The sequence below is a fragment of the Rhineura floridana genome, chromosome 17, assembly GCF_030035675.1.
Source record: "Rhineura floridana isolate rRhiFlo1 chromosome 17, rRhiFlo1.hap2, whole genome shotgun sequence".
Lineage (NCBI taxonomy): Eukaryota > Metazoa > Chordata > Lepidosauria > Squamata > Rhineuridae > Rhineura > Rhineura floridana.
Window position 1 is genome coordinate 29,415,464 of NC_084496.1, and position 19,502 is coordinate 29,434,965.

Here is a 19,502-nt window from a genome sequence, read left to right on the forward strand (position 1 = left end):
TTTCGAATGGAAGTATGCTCAAAATCAGAGAGAGAGAGTAGCTCAATTGTTCGTTAGATTGCCAGAGTATGCTCGCTCACTTTCTCTCTCGCTCTTTCCTGTCATAGTTCAGAAGTGGTTATGCCTCAAGGCACATTTAGAATGCCTCTCGTAAGCTCAGTTTACATTCCCCTGCCCCAAAGGAAGAAAAACCACCCACTTCATCTTTATTTACAGTCTTCACAGTCATCTGTACAGCTGGTCTAGCACAGTGGGCAGGAGAGCCTGGCTGGGAGTCCAGAGTCTGTGAGTTCAAATCCCCACTCCTGTCTCCTGGGTGTCAAGGGCCAGCTAAAGATCACCCCACAGGGAGTGGCTCAGGGGTTACGTGCCCTGCCACTTGTGCAGTTGTGGGCAAGCTGCATAGTCTCAAGGAGCCCAGTTGCCCCCCAGCTGGCAGTTGGGGACAAGGAAGGGTCTGGCTTGTGCAGCCGTGGCAACCTGAGCAGGCCCTAGCCAGCTGGGGAGGACTAGCCTCAGTGGGAGGCAATGGTAAACCCCCTCTAAACACCCCTTACCATGAAATCCCTATTCATAGGGTCGCCATAAGTCGGGATCGACTGGAAGGCAGTCCATTTCCATTTACAGTCGTCTCTGCCTCTCCATCTCTAACCCATAAGCTGCTCTGCACTGCCAACAAAAAGGCCTCTGTCTTTTTGGCTCAGGCTCCAGCATGATGAACACAGGTCTATCATGGCTGCCTATTATGATCAGCTACCCTCTTCTACCTCCGTTGACATCACCCAAAGGCATCCATGTAGGCGCAGAAATGGATTTTATTTTTCTAATTCCCATCTTGCTCCTTGATGTCAATGAGAAGCCAGAGACTTTTTACCAGTTCTGCTATAAATACAAATGATTCTTGCATTAGTGTGTGCATTATTATACACATGTACACTCCACTTTTCCTAATGTAAGCAGCACATAAGAACATAAGAAGAACCTGCTGGATCAGGCCAGTGGCCCATCTAGTCCAGCATCCTGTTCTCACAGTGGCCAGCCAGGTGCCTGGGGGAAGCCCGCAAGCAGGACCCGAGTGCAAGAACACTCTCCCCTCCTGAGGCTTCCGGCAGCTGGTTTTCAGAAGCATGCTGCCTCTGACTAGGGTGGCAGAGCACAGCCATCACGGCTAGTAGCCATTGATAGCCCTGTCCTCCATGAATTTGTCTAATCTTCTTTTAAAGCCGTCCAAGCTGGTGGCCATTACTGCATCTTGTGGGAGCAAATTCCATAGTTTAACTATGCGCTGAGTAAAGAAGTACTTCCTTTTGTCTGTCCTGAATCTTCCAACATTCAGCTTCTTTGAATGTCCACGACTTCTAGTATTACGAGAGAGGGAGAACTTTTCTCTATCCACTTTCTCAATGCCATGCATAATTTTATACACTTCTATCATGTCTCCTCTGACCCGTCTTTTCTCTAAACTAAAAAGCCCCAAATGCTGCAACCTTTCCTCGTAAGGGAGTCGCTCCATCCCCTTGATCATTCTAGTTGCCCTCTTCTGAACCTTTTCCAACTCTATAATATCCTTTTTGAGATGAGGCGACCAGAACTGTACACAGTATTCCAAATGCGGCCGCACCATAGATTTATACAACGGCATGATGATATCGGCTGTTTTATTTTCAATACCTTTCCTAATTATCGCTAGCATGGAATTTGCCTTTTTCACAGCTGCCGCACACTGGGTCGACATTTTCATCATGCTGTCCACTACAACCCCGAGGTCTCTCTCCTGGTCGGTCACCGCCAGTTCAGACCCCATGAGCGTATATGTGAAATTCAGATTTTTTGCTCCAATATGCATAATATTACACTTGTTTATATTGAATTGCATTTGCCATTTTTCTGCCCATTCACTCAGTTTGGAGAGGTCTTTTTGGAGCTCTTCGCAATCCCTTTTTGTTTTAACAACCCTGAACAATTTAGTGTCGTCAGCAAACTTGGCCACTTCACTGCTCACTCCTAATTCTAGGTCATTAATGAACAAGTTGAAAAGTACAGGTCCCAATACCGATCCTTGAGGGACTCCACTTTCTACAGCCCTCCATTGGGAGAACTGTCCGTTTATTCCTACTCTCTGCTTTCTGCTTCTTAACCAATTCCTTATCCACAAGAGGACCTCTCCTCTTATTCCATGACTGCTAAGGTTCCTCAGAAGTCTTTGGTGAGGTACCTTGTCAAACGCTTTTTGAAAGTCTAAGTACACTATGTCCACTGGATCACCTCTATCTATATGCTTGTTGACACTCTCAAAGAATTCTAATCGGTTACTGAGACAGGGCTTTCCCTTGCAGAAGCCATGCTGGCTCTGCTTCAGCAAGGCTTGTTCTTCTATGTGCTTAGTTAATCTAGCTTTAATAATACTTTCTACCAGTTTTCCAGGGACAGAAGTTAAGTTAACTGGCCTGTAATTTCCGGGATCCCCTCTGGATCCCTTTTTGAAGATTGGCGTTACATTTGCCACTTTCCAGTCCTCAGGCACGGAGGAGGACCTGAGGGACAAGTTACATATTTTAGTTAGCAGATCAGCAATTTCACATCTGAGTTCTTTGAGAACTCTCGGGTGGATGCCATCCGGGCCCGGTGATTTGTCAGTTTTTATATTGTCCATTAAGCCTAGAACTTCCTCTCTCGTTACCACTATTTGTCTCAGTTCCTCAGAATCCCTTCCTGCAAATGTTAGTTCAGGTTCAGGGATCTGCCCTATATCTTCCACTGTGAAGACAGATGCAAAGAATTCATACAATACAATACATACATACAATAATGCATGTACAAAATAAAAAATGGAAATGGACTGCCTTCAAGTCGATCCCAACTTATGGCGACCATATGAACAGGGTTTTCCATTGCCCTCCTCTGAGGCTGAGAAGCAGTGACTGGCACAAGGTCACCCAGTGAGCTTCATGGCTGTGTGGGGATTCGAACCCTGGTCTCCCAGGTCGTAGTCCAGTACCTTAACCACTGCGCCACACTGGCTCTCTCTATATATACAAAAAATCTATTTTTCTATACTATATATTTCTATTTGTTGTTGTTATGTGCCTTCAAGTCGATTACGACTTATGGCGACCCTATGAATCAGCGACTCATCAGTTTGGTCTTTTACAAAAATATATTTATTAATAACTTATAAAATTATGGTGGAGAAATATAGTACCACATGGTGCTTGTCTCTTTTATACATATTATATCTTTTTTAAAAAAAACAGCAGTGCATTAGCACCTTGGCCATAAGCAAGTTCTCAATGCAAGAGGCAGTCCAACGCAGACAAAGCTCAGCTGGGCTGGAACCAAGGCTGGATTACCAAAGGGGCAATTGCAGCAATTACACCAGGACCTATGTTTGCAAGGGGCACTCTTGTCTCCATCTGCTGATTGCTGGTTCACCTGGTTCACCTCGCTCTACAAGGGAAGCACCTGGAGTTTGCAGACAGAGGAGAAGAGAAAAATGAGAGGTGTTGGCCTCAATGATGCATTACTTGCATTGCATCCTTTAGTATCTTAAGGGAGCTTCAGGGTATGAGTAGAAATGCTCCAGTGTGAAAGTTTTGCCACTCCCCCCTTCATTAATGTGACTTTACTGTAGCCAAGCACAGTGCATGATGTCAATATGCAAAGTAGCGCTCCCCTCAATTCCCCTTGACACACAAAAAAGAAGATGCATCACAGGAAAACGTGTAGAGCTGCCTGGTAGCCCAGCCAGTTGTTTTAAAGTGGCTGTAGCCACAGATGAGACTGTGAGGAGGAGAAGGGGGCAATCCTTTTGCAAACAGCATTCAGAGGCATGGTAAAAATTAAAAATAAAAGAATGTCATAGGAAATGGTGGCATGCATGCTCATAAATACACAATTATTTTGATATTAATCTTAATTATAACACCTTGCTATGGTTTTGCCCCCTCCCCTCTCCTAAATATGAAACGGCATTCCTTCCTGTTTATATTGTGGTTCATTGTTTGTGATTTATCATTATTGCTTTGTATATAACAATCACCAAAAACTAATTTCTTTTTTCTTGATCTACTAACAGTGCAGTCCTATTTCTACTCAGAAGTAAGTCCCATTAAGTCCAATTACTAAGTGGTTATAGGGCTGCAGCCTTAATTTCCTCTTTTCTCTGTAGAGCTCAGAAGGGATTAGAAACACTGCCTTCACTTCCTGTTCTCATTTGAGAGTTACCATTTGGATGACACTATTAAGGAGGTGCTAGAATTCCGCCCAATTCAGATTTGGTACCAAATTTTTCATTAATTCACTTATACTCAATTGCTGAGGATTGGATTTTAATGTAGTGAGTTTCTGTGGCTATTCTTGAAAACAGTCCTTTTTTAAAAAAACCTGCCTCTAAAACATGAATTGTAAGAATGATAATTTATCGATATTTCCTTTGAAAATATCAATATTTCCTTTGAAAATATCAATACTTCCTTCAAAAGATGGATATTTTAAAAGGAAATATGAAAATTTCCTTCAAAAGGTAGCTATTTCCTTTTAAAATATCAATATTCTTAATTGATATAAAATAATATTGATATTTTTGCTGAGAAAAAAAGACGCAGATCAATAAAAGCAGTGGCTAGTGGATACAGATCGAACTCAAACCCATGCCTCTTAGATCAACCAACTGCTTTCGAACCAGCAATGGCCAACAGATCCTATCCCGAGGCTTTATCTGTATAGGATATGCCCCATCTGCTTGGCACTGGCCACAGTGTTTCAGCTGAAAACTGGGAGGACCAAACTATTGTAATTGGAAGCCTTTGTGCCCCCCATTGGTCTCTAACTGACCGTGCTTTAAAAAGCAGGGAGTTAATAGCATATACATGGCCCCCCTGACAAGGCAGATAGTTTTAATTTTAAAAGTGTCATGCATTCCTTTCTGGGGGAAGGGGGGAACGTTTGGGAACAGCACCAGAGCCCCGAACTCCCTTAATCAAGTATTGGCTGGAACCAGCAAATTCTGTGAATGAATCTGTTCAAAGGGATTTCTCCACCATCCCTGCCTCCCACACCACATCACAAACTTGGACTGACATCACAAACACCACATTTTGTCATCCCATACAAAATAAGGTAAACTGAGAGGGGTGCAGTTTTACCCAAAAAAGAATTTGAGCCAAAAATTCTCAGCAGAAAACATTCAGCTCAGTCCTATCAGAAATTGCTTTGGAAAGCTTCCTAAAACAGTTTTGAAATGGTTTGCCATGTGATCTATGGAAGCAGGCTGCTCTCGAAACATTTGTCCTTTGGGGCATGCGAAGCTAGTTGTGTGGTTCTTTGGATCCCGGCAGCTGTTTATGAAACACTCTGGTATTACATAAATGTGAAATATTGTAATGGAAATGCTGAATATCAGTAATGAAAATGTATAGTTAACTGCCTCAGGGGTGTGACAGAGAATTCTATCTTATTCACTAGAAAGTGGACTCTTGATTGTTGCTGCCAGACTTTTGTGTACAGCAAGGCAGCTTTCAAAACACCTTTCTGTGTGAACCCACAAAACTGGCCCATTCATTCCTCCTGAGAGAATACTGCCTTTGTGCACATTGATGAGGATGCCACTCCATCTTTAGTAGGTCATAAAAATATATAGCCCTCCTCAGCACCACTGATCAGCTATTTTAAATTCCTTCTGAGATGCAGGCTGTCATATTGCAGAGTCTATCGTTAACAGAAGAATATGTTATTTTGTTTGGTGTCTACTGGGTAAATGATTCAAATTAACTGGCTCCCCCTGGTGGTTTTCTGTGGTAGGATGCCATGCCTGTTGCGCTTTGAGTAGCTTAGAAGGGCTAATATGGATAATGTTGGCCAACCATGAAACTGGTTCCTTTTAAGTAATGTTGAATAAGATTACACACTCCTGCCAGCCACATATTTGACACTAGCGCTATTAAAAATATGAAAAGCTACCTGTTCTTTAGATAAAATGATTTGCAGCTATATATTTTTTTCAGGTCAAAAGCTCTGATGTGTCAGATGGTACATTTGTTCGCCAAAAGAACCCCTCGCTGTGCTTTGGGGGGGAGGTCAGGTCAGTGACAGAGTCTGAACTCCCAAATTGCTCTTTGAGTACAAAGAGTTATCAGAAGGCAAGTTCAGAGTAGAGAAGAGAAATCATGCCTGCTTTTGAGCTCAGCAGCTTAGCTGTAACTGGAAAGCTATACAATAATGTACTAACTTAATTTCCACAACACTACAATGTTTGCAATTTGTTCTGGAATGTTCCTGAAATGCGAGGTTAGCTCCAGTCTGAGCACTGAAAAAAATGGCAGGGTAGAATCATCACTTTGCTAAAAGTGGGAGAGAGATGTTGCAAAACTGGATTTTAATTCAATTAAACATTTAGAGTTTAACTTATCCACTGTCTATCATGAAGGCTGTAAAAGGGGGGGGTCAGTTGAAAGTAGCACATACATACTGTATTCGTAGAGCTGTTAGCATTTTCTCATTGCACTCATTTTGGCACCTGCTAAAACATTTTAGGCATGTAGAAGCTATTATGTTTTATTCTGTTTTTAACTCATTATTGGTTTTATTATTTTAGTTATATTTTATTTTTATTATTTTGAATGTTTTTAAATACCCGTCTTTAACTATTTTTGCCAATAATTTTATTCTTTCAATTCCTTCTATAAACTGCTTTGAGCTTTTTTTTTACAATAAAGCAGTATATAAATGTTGTAAGTAAAATATATAAATAAATTTCTGAGTCTCTGTGGCCCTTGGGTCTCTTTCCTCTTTTATACTGACTCAGGCCATTTGGTACCATCTAGGTCAATACTGCTGGCACGGATTAACTTTGGTTCTCCAGGATTCCAGACAATCTCTTCCAGAGATTGAAGTTTGGACCTTTGCATGCAAAGCATCTGCCCTACCACTGAGCTACAGCCCTGTTTAAAAAGTATATTTTAAAATTGTTCTTTTCATTTCACTAATGAATGCACAGTGTACTAGGGCAGATCCACATATTACATTTAAAGCACATGAATCCCGCCACAGAATCCTGGGAACTGTCGTTTGTTAAGGGTGGTGGGAGCTATAACTATAAGGGGGAAACTACACTTTCCAGGATTCTTTGGGGGAAGTCATGCACTTTATATGTGGGTTGGATGTGTTTTAAATGAATTATGTGGATCTGCATTGCTTCATAAACTTTGCCTGCATATAGATCATTTTAATTAAATTTTAAATGGAAATAAGATACAAAGTTTACTGGGTGACCATGGGCTACCCAGCATTTCTCAGTCTAATTTGCCCCTCAGGGTGAAAACAACAGAAGGGGAACATGACCACCCCAAGGTGCAATCCTATGCATGTTTACTCAGAAGCAACTCCCAATGCATTCAGTGGGGTTTACTTAGACAAGGAAGCATGCACAGGACTGCAATTCAGTGATAAGGAACTTCACTCACCCAATCCAAAATTCAGAATCATGCCACATTAAGCTGTTTTGCAACTGTTCTATACTTTTTTATGGTTATTGGGTTTTAAATGGCTTTATTTCTTGTTGTGAGTTGCCTTGGTTTATACCCCTATCTCACAGAGTTGTTGGAAAGACTCCATACACACACACGTGCACACACACCCAGGAGATGTAAAAATACATAAACCCCATATAAAAGTTTATTGTCAAAACCAGATGGCCATTGCAGAACATTTTTCTTAAAGTAAGGATTCGTTTCCTGCCAAATAAAAGCAGTGACACCTAAGTACGCCCTGCCTAACTGCTTAAAAAAAAAAGGTTCAGAGGGGGAGAGAAAGATTTACAACACAGCCCTTTTCTGTGTTCATTCAAAAGTCCCACTGATTTTCAGCACAATCCTAACCACCTCTACTCAAAAGTAAGTCCTACTGAATTCAATGGAGTTAGCTCACAGGTATGTAGAATTTAGTATTGCAGCTTTACTCCCAGAAAGCTTCATATTGGGAAGGTTTTCAAAACAGGTTATGAATAAACTGCCCTCTTCCAGTAAAATTTAGACTTGTTTGACTCCTTAATTAAAAATGTGTAACACTGCAGTGTGCATTTTATAAAACTTCTGTTCAAAATTTATTTGAAAGATAAAATGTATAATATGCCATTTTTGCAAGTAAATAAAAAACCCTGCATGTATAATTTTATGCCTACCACTATCCTGCTGCGATCTGTTGTAGTGCAATCTTATGCATGTTCACTCAGAAGCATGTCTCAATCCTATACAGAGAAAGTACTTTTTATGCTGCTGAAAGCTATATATTTACTGAATTCCTGATGTGAGACAAGCAGGAAAAAGGAAACTGAGTTTAGCTATTGCCTGGGGTCAGCAAATCTTGTCAATCATAACCCTGACTTCACTTATTGGCTAAAAACCTGAAAGGGCAGGGATTAGAGCAGCTGGTAATAACAGAAGTTGGGGGGAGTCAGCTGACATTTTGGTTTATATCTTTTGAACCAGACCACCTAGAAACTTAATTTTTTTTGAAATGAAAGCTAAGAGTCTGGAGATTAAAGTGGGTCACCTGGAGACCCAGAGAGGACCCCCCAAAACTGGAGTCTCTGGGTGAAAACCAGACACCAGGCAACCCTAGTTGGAAATGCCTGTCATCTGAAACCCTGGACCCACGGCCTGTCATCGTGGACAGCACTGGGCTGGATGGATCTGACATCTTCCTATGTTCAGGGATGATGGGAGTTGTAGTCAAGTAACATTTGGAAGATGACATGTTTCCCACCCCTGCCTTAAGGGAAACAGGAGGCAAACTTTCTCTGTCTGCTTTTCAGCCCTACTGGCTCTGGGAGAAGGCCTCAAGCTTGGACTTTCAGAACCTAGCAAATTTTTCATAAAGATGACCTGAGCTTGGTTTAGGCCTTCTGGTGTGCAACAACAGTGGGTATATTTGCCCATGATTATTTGCAAATAGCTTTGCTCTGCTTCCTCCTCCTCCTTCGGACTCGCAGACTGAGGCTCCAAATTAGAAGGGGTGACTATAGTGGACGAAAATGTGACCGGTTGGTTGTGCAAAACCAACAAATTATCTTTTTTTAATCCAGAAAGAAACCGGCAATACACTGCCTAATTATAAGGCCCTTTCAGAAATGTGAAGTGTTACATACTTGTGTCATGTTTGCTCATAATTACTTCTTTAGTGGATGTCCTACAGACCAGTCATGAAGCATTTTGATGAGTATGAATATAATTGAACAATGCAACATATTATACGCTATTTAGAAGCCTAAGCACATTAGTCCTCCATTAGATAAAAAGCTGGTATTATTCTACTGTTATGTCAGGATTCAAAGGAAATATATTAGGTCTTGATCAGCATCATCTTAACCCCACATGTTCAGAAACTATTATCAGATTACTAATTTTGCTAATAAGCTTCTTGTAGGACGTGGCATGAATGAGAATGAAATAAGTGCGAATGTTATTCACTGTTGCTCAATTTGTAGTTAGTCATAAGTTAGCAAATGAAGCCTAGCCTATATCACCCTCACTGCAAGCACAATAAAGCCACCCCATCTCCTGCGCTTATCTGTTTACAGTACAAAGAGGCTCTCTTCCAGAGTGATCTGCTAGAGGTCACCACAATGGCCTCATTTGTCCTTTGGCTCCTTTTGAAGCAGCTGAAGAACTGGGAAACCATGCTTGTGCAACATATTATACGCTATACCCACTCCACAGCAGGTGTAGGAAAGCATTATTGCCAAATTAGTACACTGTCTGTCGACTTTTCAGCATATTACATCATTCTAATCACTCCCCCTGTTGAAAACTCAAGGAGACAATCCTTCAGTTTTTAAGTCCAAGCACTGGAGATGAAGAGCTGGTGAATTTGTAATTTGTTTTAAATTGGTTTTAATGTTGTACTTTAAATTGTTTTGACCTGCCATACAACCTTAGGGTGAAGAGTGGGTAATAAATCAAATTAATCGTAATAGTAGTGGTAGTAGTAGTAATGCCTTCAGCTTTCAAAAATAAACAAAAATGATACAATATGGAGAATATAGAGTTACCTTTTGCCAAGAGCAAGTAACAAGTGCCTAGGGACAAAAACATCCCCCACAAATAGTAGGAAAAATAGAGGTGCAAACTGAAAGGAAGTAGCACCTTTGTTTCACACTAAATTCACGCTAAATGAAATGCTTTATGTACCCAACCTGTGCATATTTAAATTGAAATAAATGTATTTATTTGTTTTATTTAAAATGATAAAGTAAATTTGCTGCCAACTAAATGTACATAGGATTGTAGCTGTATTTAAATAAAATATTGATGGCCTTTGTTTTCAATATGTGATCATGCTTTCTAACGTTAACCGCACTAATTTCTTTTAAGGGTAAAGTCTTTCTAACATTGTCACCATACTTTGGATAAATGTCCCAGTCAACTTCTGCCCTCGTTAAGTGGCTTTTGGTATTTTCCCTTGGCCTAACCCTACTTAATTGAGCTGCTGTGGGGAAAAAAAGTGATAGCAATGTATTGTAGAACTGTGCCCATTTCAGTTTAAGGGGAAAGGGTAGGGCTTTCAATATCCTTTATGGGTCCTTCCTTTCGAGTTGTTTGCAGCATCTGTTTCCACTGTTAGCTGCTTCTTCAGTGATAATCTCTGCACCCCCCTCATACACACACTTTCTCCTTCCTCAAATGATCGTAGCCAATCAGGGACCACATGATGACATTATGTTAACAGTATGGAGCTAATCAGATTTGACTGATGATGTCACTGGAGGCAAATAAACCAACTGAAACAGAGTGCTTTGCTTTCTAGATTAGTCACATAGAGGATTCCATCTAATTAGATCACTGACGGCCCTCACTTGAAATGATTTCATGGGTAAATGCTGTCTTCCTTTTTTTGACATGATCTTTGAAAAATTGCCGAAAGGGGAATATTTTTGTCCCTGTGGATAGTGTTTTGTGAAGAAAAGTGCTCCACTCATATTACACTGTAACCTATAATTTACTATACTATACTGTACGTTAACCTGTCCCTAAGGTGTGATAACAAAGGAATTCCCCACTTGCTCTTGAAAACATGACTTTCTTTCATATCTGCATAATAAAATAGCATTACGTCTATTTCGTACATTATTAATGAAACCAAATGATATAATCAATTTCACTATTGCTATTCATGTAATGAAAGCAAAATCCCCTATATAGCCAAACATTTCTGTGTATTATATGTTTGGCTTGACCGTTCATCCCAATGAACTTAGGAGAAAAAAATGAGGACTGATTCCCTGCGTACTACATTATTTTCTTGGTATTTTATTATCCTGTCCAATGAATTCTTTCCGTTGAATCTGTAGGGTACGTAAATGAGAGGTGTGCATAAGCTCTGTGCGTACCCCAACTAATGAGGCAAACCAGGGTGATTTGAGGTAGTTTTTCACATTACCGAGTTGGATTGCACCATTAACAAGGTAGGTTAAGGTGGATCTGAGAGTGCCCAACCTTCCAAGTAACTCTGTTGCTTCAGTTGTTTCATAAAGTTAAAAATGCACGGCCTCTTCCATTCTCATCTGAGAAATGAAAGTGAGGTGAACAGGGAAACAACCAGCACTTGAGAGGGAAAGGAGTGTAGAGGTGGAGGTATATTTTGTTTTCAGGGACAGGCCTAGCTTTTAATCACAGTGAGTTATTCTCCTGGTGCCCTCCAGTCACAGTGATTTGGGGGTGGGATGATGAAGGAAACACCCAAGAACATAGGAAGTTGCCCTACACCAAGTCTGACCTTGGTCTGCCTAGCTCAGCACTGTTTCAGGCAGGAGTTCCTCCCAGTCCTACCTGGAGATTTGGGGGAGGAACTTGGGACATTCTGCATGCAAAGCAGCTGCTCTGCCACTGAGCTGTGCCCCTTCCCATGGGTCATCCTTCTCCTCTAAGCTTTGTCTGTGAGACCAGGATGTAAGCAGTGGTGTTAGTCTATTGAGGTGGCCGTTTTTTTCCTAATTGTTCTTTTTCCTAACAATTATGATTCATAACTGTCTATTTTTTCTTCATGGAGGGTTCTTCCAGTTAGGGTGGGAGTGGAAAGAAAAATCTGTGCTTTTCCAGTTTGCCACAGCAAAGGTAAAACCACCTAGCATGATAGCCCCTGGACCTATTTATTTGAATTTTGGCAGATTTCTTACCCAAGAGCACTCCCTCATGTCCCCAGTTTTTAAAGTGATTGCCCACAAAAACTAGGGGGGACGTGATTTCTGTTTTCCCACCCACACAGTAAAAGTCTGATCTTGTGGAAGAAAGTTGCACTACATTTCTGAAATATAGTAGGCTTCATCCTCTCAGAAGGGGTAACCATGCTTGTAGTCTGCATCCAATTACAGCAGAAAATAAAAAGTTAGAGACTTTTTTTAAAATTTTGAAATGGTCCTTGCACGGAACCCCCTGAACAGATCTGCCTGAAATTTGGCAGGCTTAATCAACTCCGGAGGGGCTCCTTTTTCCTGCAAATACCATCCACTTATGTGAAAAGAGGGGGAAGCTATAACCATTTTTAGTTTCCCCATTATAGTCAGTGAAGGCAAGACAGAGATTGGGATTTAACAAATCAGATTCAGAGCCGAATAACCAATCAAACCGAAATGACACAAAGCCGATCCTAAACAGGCCAGGCTGCTGCAGATTCTACAGATAAAAGGCAAGTCTTGTGGTCACTGTAGCATTTTATACTTAATTTCTCTTGGAAAATTGTTAATCTTATGGGCCTCCTAAGGATGGACCAGTCCTGGAGCTGTGAATTACAAACACTACACATATCAGGCACTGGCCCAAGCAGTTTGTGCTGCACTTCCTCTCATACTGTTGGACATGGTCTTAGACCAGGGGTAGTCAGTGGGCTGCCCTCTAGATGACCATTAGTTATGATGGCTGGCAGTGATGAGAGCTGGAGTCCAGCAGCAACTGAAGGGCCTAATGTTGGCCACTGATGCCCTAGACAAACACAGCAAACATAACAATAGGACACGGCCCATTTGTAATGAGGGCCAAGTTGTTTGGCTGGAGCCTTACAGCAGATGCTTGCTTCAGCTCTGACCTGCTAGTATTCTTAGGGCAAAAAGAAAAGAGCTCATATGTCCAAGATCTGCGGTGGGGCGTTCACACATGCCCAGGGGGCGGACGTGAGTCCCCACCATCACATGGAAATTATTTTTTATACAGCGAGGAGTCTAAAAAGCAGCTTGATATATAGACGGGGGTCTGCACATCTGTTAAAATAAATAAATAAACAAACCTCACTAGTTACCTACAGATGGATTAAAGGTGCCCTGTTAAAATTGTAGTTGCCTTGCTATTTACTGAAACCCACAGTACAATCTTGACTGAACATTTATGTTTTCTTCCCAAGATCCTGTAACTACATTTTAATTTTGCACATGTGCATTTCAAACGTGCAGCTTTAGAACATGTGTATTCTGCCATCCTGGTGCCCATTGCAATACCCTGCATCACTGTGCTCCCTTCTTTGAGTAGCTGGCTTCTCATGTACGTGTGTTAACATCCACAGCCTTTCTTCTCAACTGCAATGGGATGGAACTAAACCAGGGAACTGCAGGGCGGCGGAAGCAGCAGTGCAGAAAGTGTGGTGGTGGAGCCATTCTTCCCGTAGATTTACTTAAGAATAAGTCCCATTGAACTAAGTGTGGCTTACTTCTGAGTAAACATACACAGTAACAGGTTACAGCAATCAACATCTGATCATACACAAAGTGATTTATGCTTAATGATACCAAACTTGCATGTGCAGAAACAACAAATTAACCTGTAATCAATCATGGGACACATCCAATTATTTGACCTTTGAATTGACCAATTACGAGTTTCAGCAGCATCATTAGTTGAACTCAAATAGCTGTTGGATCTTGGCCTTTTTATTGTGTCGTGTGCCTCATCCTCAAAACTGAGACCACAGTGTTTTTTTTAAAAAAAAAACCAGTGCTTTTTTATGTCTCTTTCATGTCAGTCTAAAACGGGGGAGAGTCCAATCTGGCCTATGAGGCCATTTGCCACACCACGTCCAGCTGATGGGCCAGTCAGAGCATGTCCTCAATCCCCTCACCATTTCAAAGTCCTGGGGTTTGCTTTGAAGTCCTGAAAGCTGGGGTTTCAAAGAGGAACTTTGGCCCACTGTGGGTGGGAGAGATGAAGATCCACCCTCCCGGCCTGAAAAGGCTCTCTACCCCTGTTTTGCTGAACGTCTAAGGGAAAGAATTGACGTAAATATCCTTTCCTCCTCTGTAGTTTCATGACAGACTTTTGGGCAAGTGACTGAAGGATTTGGAAATTTCCAGTTGCCATTTCTAAATTGCATTGACTCATAATGGTGGATTTTAGAATACTAAGCCACCTGAATGTATAATGTTTGATGAGCCAGTTTGGAGTTTTGTTGGTTTAGACATAGTTTAATTTTCTTTTCCCCGTAACTCTTTTATTGCAATCCTTATTTTTAGCATTCTTTTATTATACTCTTTTTCATGTAGGGAAAACAATGCTGCGCTTTCCCCAAATGAATAGCTTGAAGCAAAGCAATAACATATTGGTATTTTAATTCACTTATTAAATACATGCTTTGCATTTTTTTAAAAGAAACAAGCCTAAGACAGCAGCTTTTTTTTTGCTTGCCATTTTTTCCATAGCTTGTGCTGAGTGTTGCATAAGCTAAATTATTTACAGTTTGTAGACTCATAAAAGAGAAGCAGATTTGGGTTATTTACTTTTCTGATAAGGAAAGAGGATTGGAGCTGCTGTGATATGCTGCTTTGTTAATTTCATATTTGTTTCCTAGTGTATAAAAATATTTTAAAAGAAGTCAGTCAGGTCCTGGCAGGCTTTTTGAAACTGCATGGAAGTAGTAAGTTTAAACAAAACATGAAAAGATCTTAAAAATATAAGTCAGCAAATGTCTGATAAAAATAAAAGTTCTTGGCAGTAAGAAAAAACTCTTTTGAGCTCAATTTATTTGTTCTCTAGGAACGGGCCCTCCTGCATTTCCCGTTTGCTTCCAGTGATATGAAGCTTCAGTACTAAAATAAAAGGAAGGTTGCACAGTGTAATGAAAGCAATTTAAATGTGGAGTTTCCTGATGAGGAGATGAAGGTTTATTATAAAGTGCAAGTTAATTTTTGCTTTTTGATGAATTTGGTTTGTGACAAAAGTAGGGACACTTGTGGGTACTTGTAACACTCTCATACTGAGGATCACTGCAAGAGCCCCCAACCCAAAATGTTACTGGTCTTTTCAATGGCTCTCCTCCACTTGCTGTTACCAACATTTTGTATTTATGTCTTTTCAAGAGCCTGTCCTGCGTTGTCTTCCGTAGCATATTAATAAACCTGAGCATAAGTTTGCTTTAAATAAATAAATAAACAGGATCTCATTCCCATGGTTCTGGTTGTACTTAATATAGAATAGTTGTAATAGTCAGGATCATTCAGACCATGGTATTCCCGATCTCTATGTATGGATGTGCAAGTTGGACAGTGAAAAAGGCAGATAAGAGAAAAATCAACTCATTTGAAATGTGGTGCTGGAGGAGAGCTTTGTGCATACCATGGACTGCGAAAAGGTAAACAATTGGGTGTCAGAACAAATTAAACCAGAACTGTCAGTAAAAGCTAAAATGATGAAACTGGGGTTATCATACACATAATGAGAAGACCTGATTCAGTAGAAAAGACAATAATGCTGGGTAAAACAGAAGGGAGTAGAAAAAGAGGAAGGCCAAACAAGAGATGGATTGATTCCATAAAGGAAGCCACAGACCTGAACTTACAAGATCTGAACAGGGTGGCTTGTAACAGATGCTCTTGGACGTCACTGATTCATGGGGTCACCATAAGTCGTAATTGACTTGAAGGCACATAACAACAACAGTTGTAACTTGGATACCTTCAGCAACATGTACTCTCCAGATAGGGGATTATGGGGTGGGTCGCATTTTGTGTTTATGCAACTAAGAAAGACCTTCGCAGCCTAGGTCCAGTCACATCATTAAAAAGGCAAAGAGGATATCCATTCTCCTTATATACTAGGAAAACATGAGTTAGAGTCAAGCTGCATTCACCGTTGCTCAGTGCATTAACTGTTTAAGACCCAGAGAAGGTGCTGAAACTGAAGAATAATAACTCTATTCCATGAGTAATCCAATTACAGTGACTAATAACATTTTTAAAAGGTCTTCCCAAAAGATAAAATCGTGGATAGATTTACCACGGGCACATACTAGATCAGAGCTGACCTTGGTAAATACTGGCTGCGGTGGAATATGCTCCTACTGAGCCACGAATGCAAAATGTTTATTTTTAATTCTTTTGCTGTTCTCTATTTTGTAGGTGCTGACACTTTGTCCCCAACTGTGGCTCCTGTCATCATAATTCCGCCACGCAATACGAGTGTGGTAGCTGGGAGTAACGAAGCCATCCTAGAATGTGTGGCCAATGGCAGGTAATGTAACATAAAATGAGAACTCATTTTAAGGAGCATGCCGCCCCTGAAATAGGAGGGAGGGCATGTATTTGATTCAAAGTGATGATACACAGAATTGTGTTTCCCCCTCCCCCCAGAAGTGGGAAATCTAAATCTAGTTAGTAGAATGGTATGAATATATCCAAAAAAGATTCATAGGGTCGCCATAAGTCGTAATCGACTTGAAGGCATATAACAACAAGAAGTTGCACTTCTCTGTGAGAGCAGAGGCATTCCTAATCAAAATTAGTGCCATCTTCAAAACTGAGTGATACTGAAACTACCTTCCATGCAGTTGAGTCCCCACAGCAGTGTTTATTTTCACTGTGATATAGATTGTTTCCTGAACTACAGAAGGGGTTACAAGTTAGGACAATAATTCTGCTAGTACTTATTTTTACAGAAAATCAAAGCTGTGTAACTTGGCTTGGAGGACAGGTTTACACAATGTTAGCAGTTTTCACACTTCACCATGGCATTGTTACATATATTACTTTATGTGCTATTAATTAATTATGCTATTTGCCCCCTTCATCCCAAATAAGTGTTTGGGCAAGGAACAGGAAACAATGATGGCTGTGCCGCTCATTGGGTACTTCAGTAATGTTAAATGAGTACTGGGAGCCTAGACACTTCCTTGTACCTGGACCGCCTGAAGAGGTTAGGCATGGGGGGCACTGTATTGCAGTGGTTCCATTCCTTCCTCTCTGGTGGGTACCAAAGAGTGGCATTGGAGGATGAGGTTTCGGATCCTTGGCCTCTCACTTGTGGGGTGCCACAGGGTTCCATCCTCTCCCCGATGCTGTTCAACATCTATATAAAGCCGCTGGGGGCAATCATCAGGAGATTTGGGCTGCAATGTCATCAGTATGCGGATGACACGCAGCTCTATCATTTAAATCTTCACCGAGGTTGGCTGTAGAAACCCTGTCCAAGTGCCTGGAGTCGGTGAGTGGCTGGATGGGAAGGAATAAGGTGAAGCTGAACCCTGACAAAACTGAGGTACTGTTTGTGGGAGACAAGGGAAGGCTGGGGGATGTGGACCTGGTGCTCAATGGGGTACGATTGCCCCTGAAAGACCAGGTCCGCAGCCTGGGGGTCATTCTTGACTCCCAGCTGACCATGGAGGCTCAAGTCTCGGCTGTGAGCCGGGCGGCGCTGTATCAACTCCATCTGATATGGAGGCTGCGCCCCTACCTTCCCAACCATCTGCTCCCACCGGTAGTACATGCCCTGGTCACCTCTCGCCTAGACTACTGTAATGCGCTCTACGTGGGGTTACCCTTGAAAACGGTCCGGAAGCTGCAACTGGTACACAATGCGGCAGCTCGTCTGATTAAAGGCAGCCGCCGGCAAGATCACATCACTCCAGTGCTGAAGGAGTTGTACCGGTTGTTTACCGGGCCCAATTCAAGGTGTTGGTTTTGACCTTTCAAACCCTATACGGTTTTAGCCCAGTCTATATGAAGGAGCGCCTCCAGCATCGTCAGGGATGCCGCTCAACAAGATCAGCCTCAGAAGACCTTCTCTCGATCCCACCGGTTAAAACAGCTAGACTGGTGAGGACTAGAGAGAGGGCTTTTTCAATAGTGGCCCCCACCCTGTGGAACTCTCTCCCAAATGATCTCCGCCATGCCCCTTCTATGATGAGCTTCCGCCGGGCCTTGAAGACCTGCCTCTTCAGGCAGGCTTTTGGGGTGGGTTAGGTTTCTTACTGTTACGGTTTTAAATTTTAATGTTTTAATGTATTGTTTTATCTTGCATGTTGCCCAGAGTGGCTGGACAACCAGCCAGATGGGCGACTAATAAATCAAATAAATAATAATAATAATAATTGTGAGTCAGTGGAAATTCTTGCCCGGTATACAGTGGTGGGAAAAGATGCATCCCGCAAGAGAGATAAACATCTGAAATGTTCCAAGGGCCAATTGATTGCTTCTTCCTGTAAAAACAGATACATTTTTGATAGTAGTTAGATCCACCTCCAAAATTAAGTTATAATGAAAGTGCCTCCCATACAGCTGTGTCCCTTGAGTAGTATTTATTTTTAGTATCCTTTGCTTAGGCAAAGCAAATCATTAGCGCTTAAAAGTTCCATTGGTATAACAATTAGCCAGGCTCTGGCACTCTAGCAGTTTGTTCACTTCTCTGATACATGCTTCTGCCTAAGACCCTCTGAGTTTTATTTAGATTTATTTTTACGTGTCCATTGCTCACTGTGCTTGCAGTCCTGGAATAGTTACTGTAGGTGAGTCATATGTTCACCATGTTATTACTGCAGATAACATAATTCACAGTAATAATTGGCATGACTTTTACCCTCACAGGCCTGCTGAGAAGTTAAGCATAGCCTGGAAGAGGAACGGGATCAAAATAACCAGTGGAGTTAGCAGTTTTGGGAGACGTCTTGCTATTGCCAACCCAACCTCTGCTGACATTGGAATGTATGTCTGTGAGGCACACGTGGGAGACGTCACTGTTGGGCCAGAGAGAGCAACAGCTTTCCTGTCTATCCTGGGTAATGCCACTTTTTCACAATACAAACCTTGACTGAAGTACAGTAGGAAATAGAAATGGTTATTTTAATATTTCACTGACCTTATAGTTGAACTTCTCCTCAGCGAACGGAACAAAAGAGGTGACATGGGGTTATCTTCAAAATTAATTCTTCTTTGTGAATACAAATTCATCAAGGATATTCTTTCCCTTAACAATGATGTTATACGGAATCCATTGTGAATCTTAAACTGCGGTCATGCAGCTGGAAGAAACATAGCAGATAAAATAGCTATCAGGCGGCTTACTTGTCTTGGTTTCTAGGTGTTTAATTGCCATCTTATTCCTGGGAGAGTGTTTTACGAAAGTTTTTCTCTGTTACCTTCTGTATTGCCTCTATTGTGAGTACTAATAGAGAAATCTGGGGTTCTAGAGAAGAAATTGGGATGAGCTTCTCTCTGCACCCCTTCTCTAAACACGCATGATACATCCTTGCCGGTAGGC

At 41.5% G+C, this 19,502-nt stretch overlaps 1 protein-coding gene across 8 annotated transcripts in view; it reads left to right on the forward strand.

Annotated features, from left to right (window-relative positions):
- The window catches only part of SDK1 (sidekick cell adhesion molecule 1), a 681,727-nt gene that overhangs the window by 396,671 nt on the left and 265,554 nt on the right, over positions 1–19,502 (forward strand). For all 8 annotated transcript variants that reach the window (XM_061599424.1, XM_061599427.1, XM_061599426.1 and 5 more), the window contains 2 exons: positions 16,370–16,481; positions 18,830–19,020. In XM_061599424.1, coding sequence (XP_061455408.1) covers positions 16,370–16,481; positions 18,830–19,020 — 303 coding nt within the window. The remainder of the gene's footprint in view (positions 1–16,369; positions 16,482–18,829; positions 19,021–19,502) is intronic.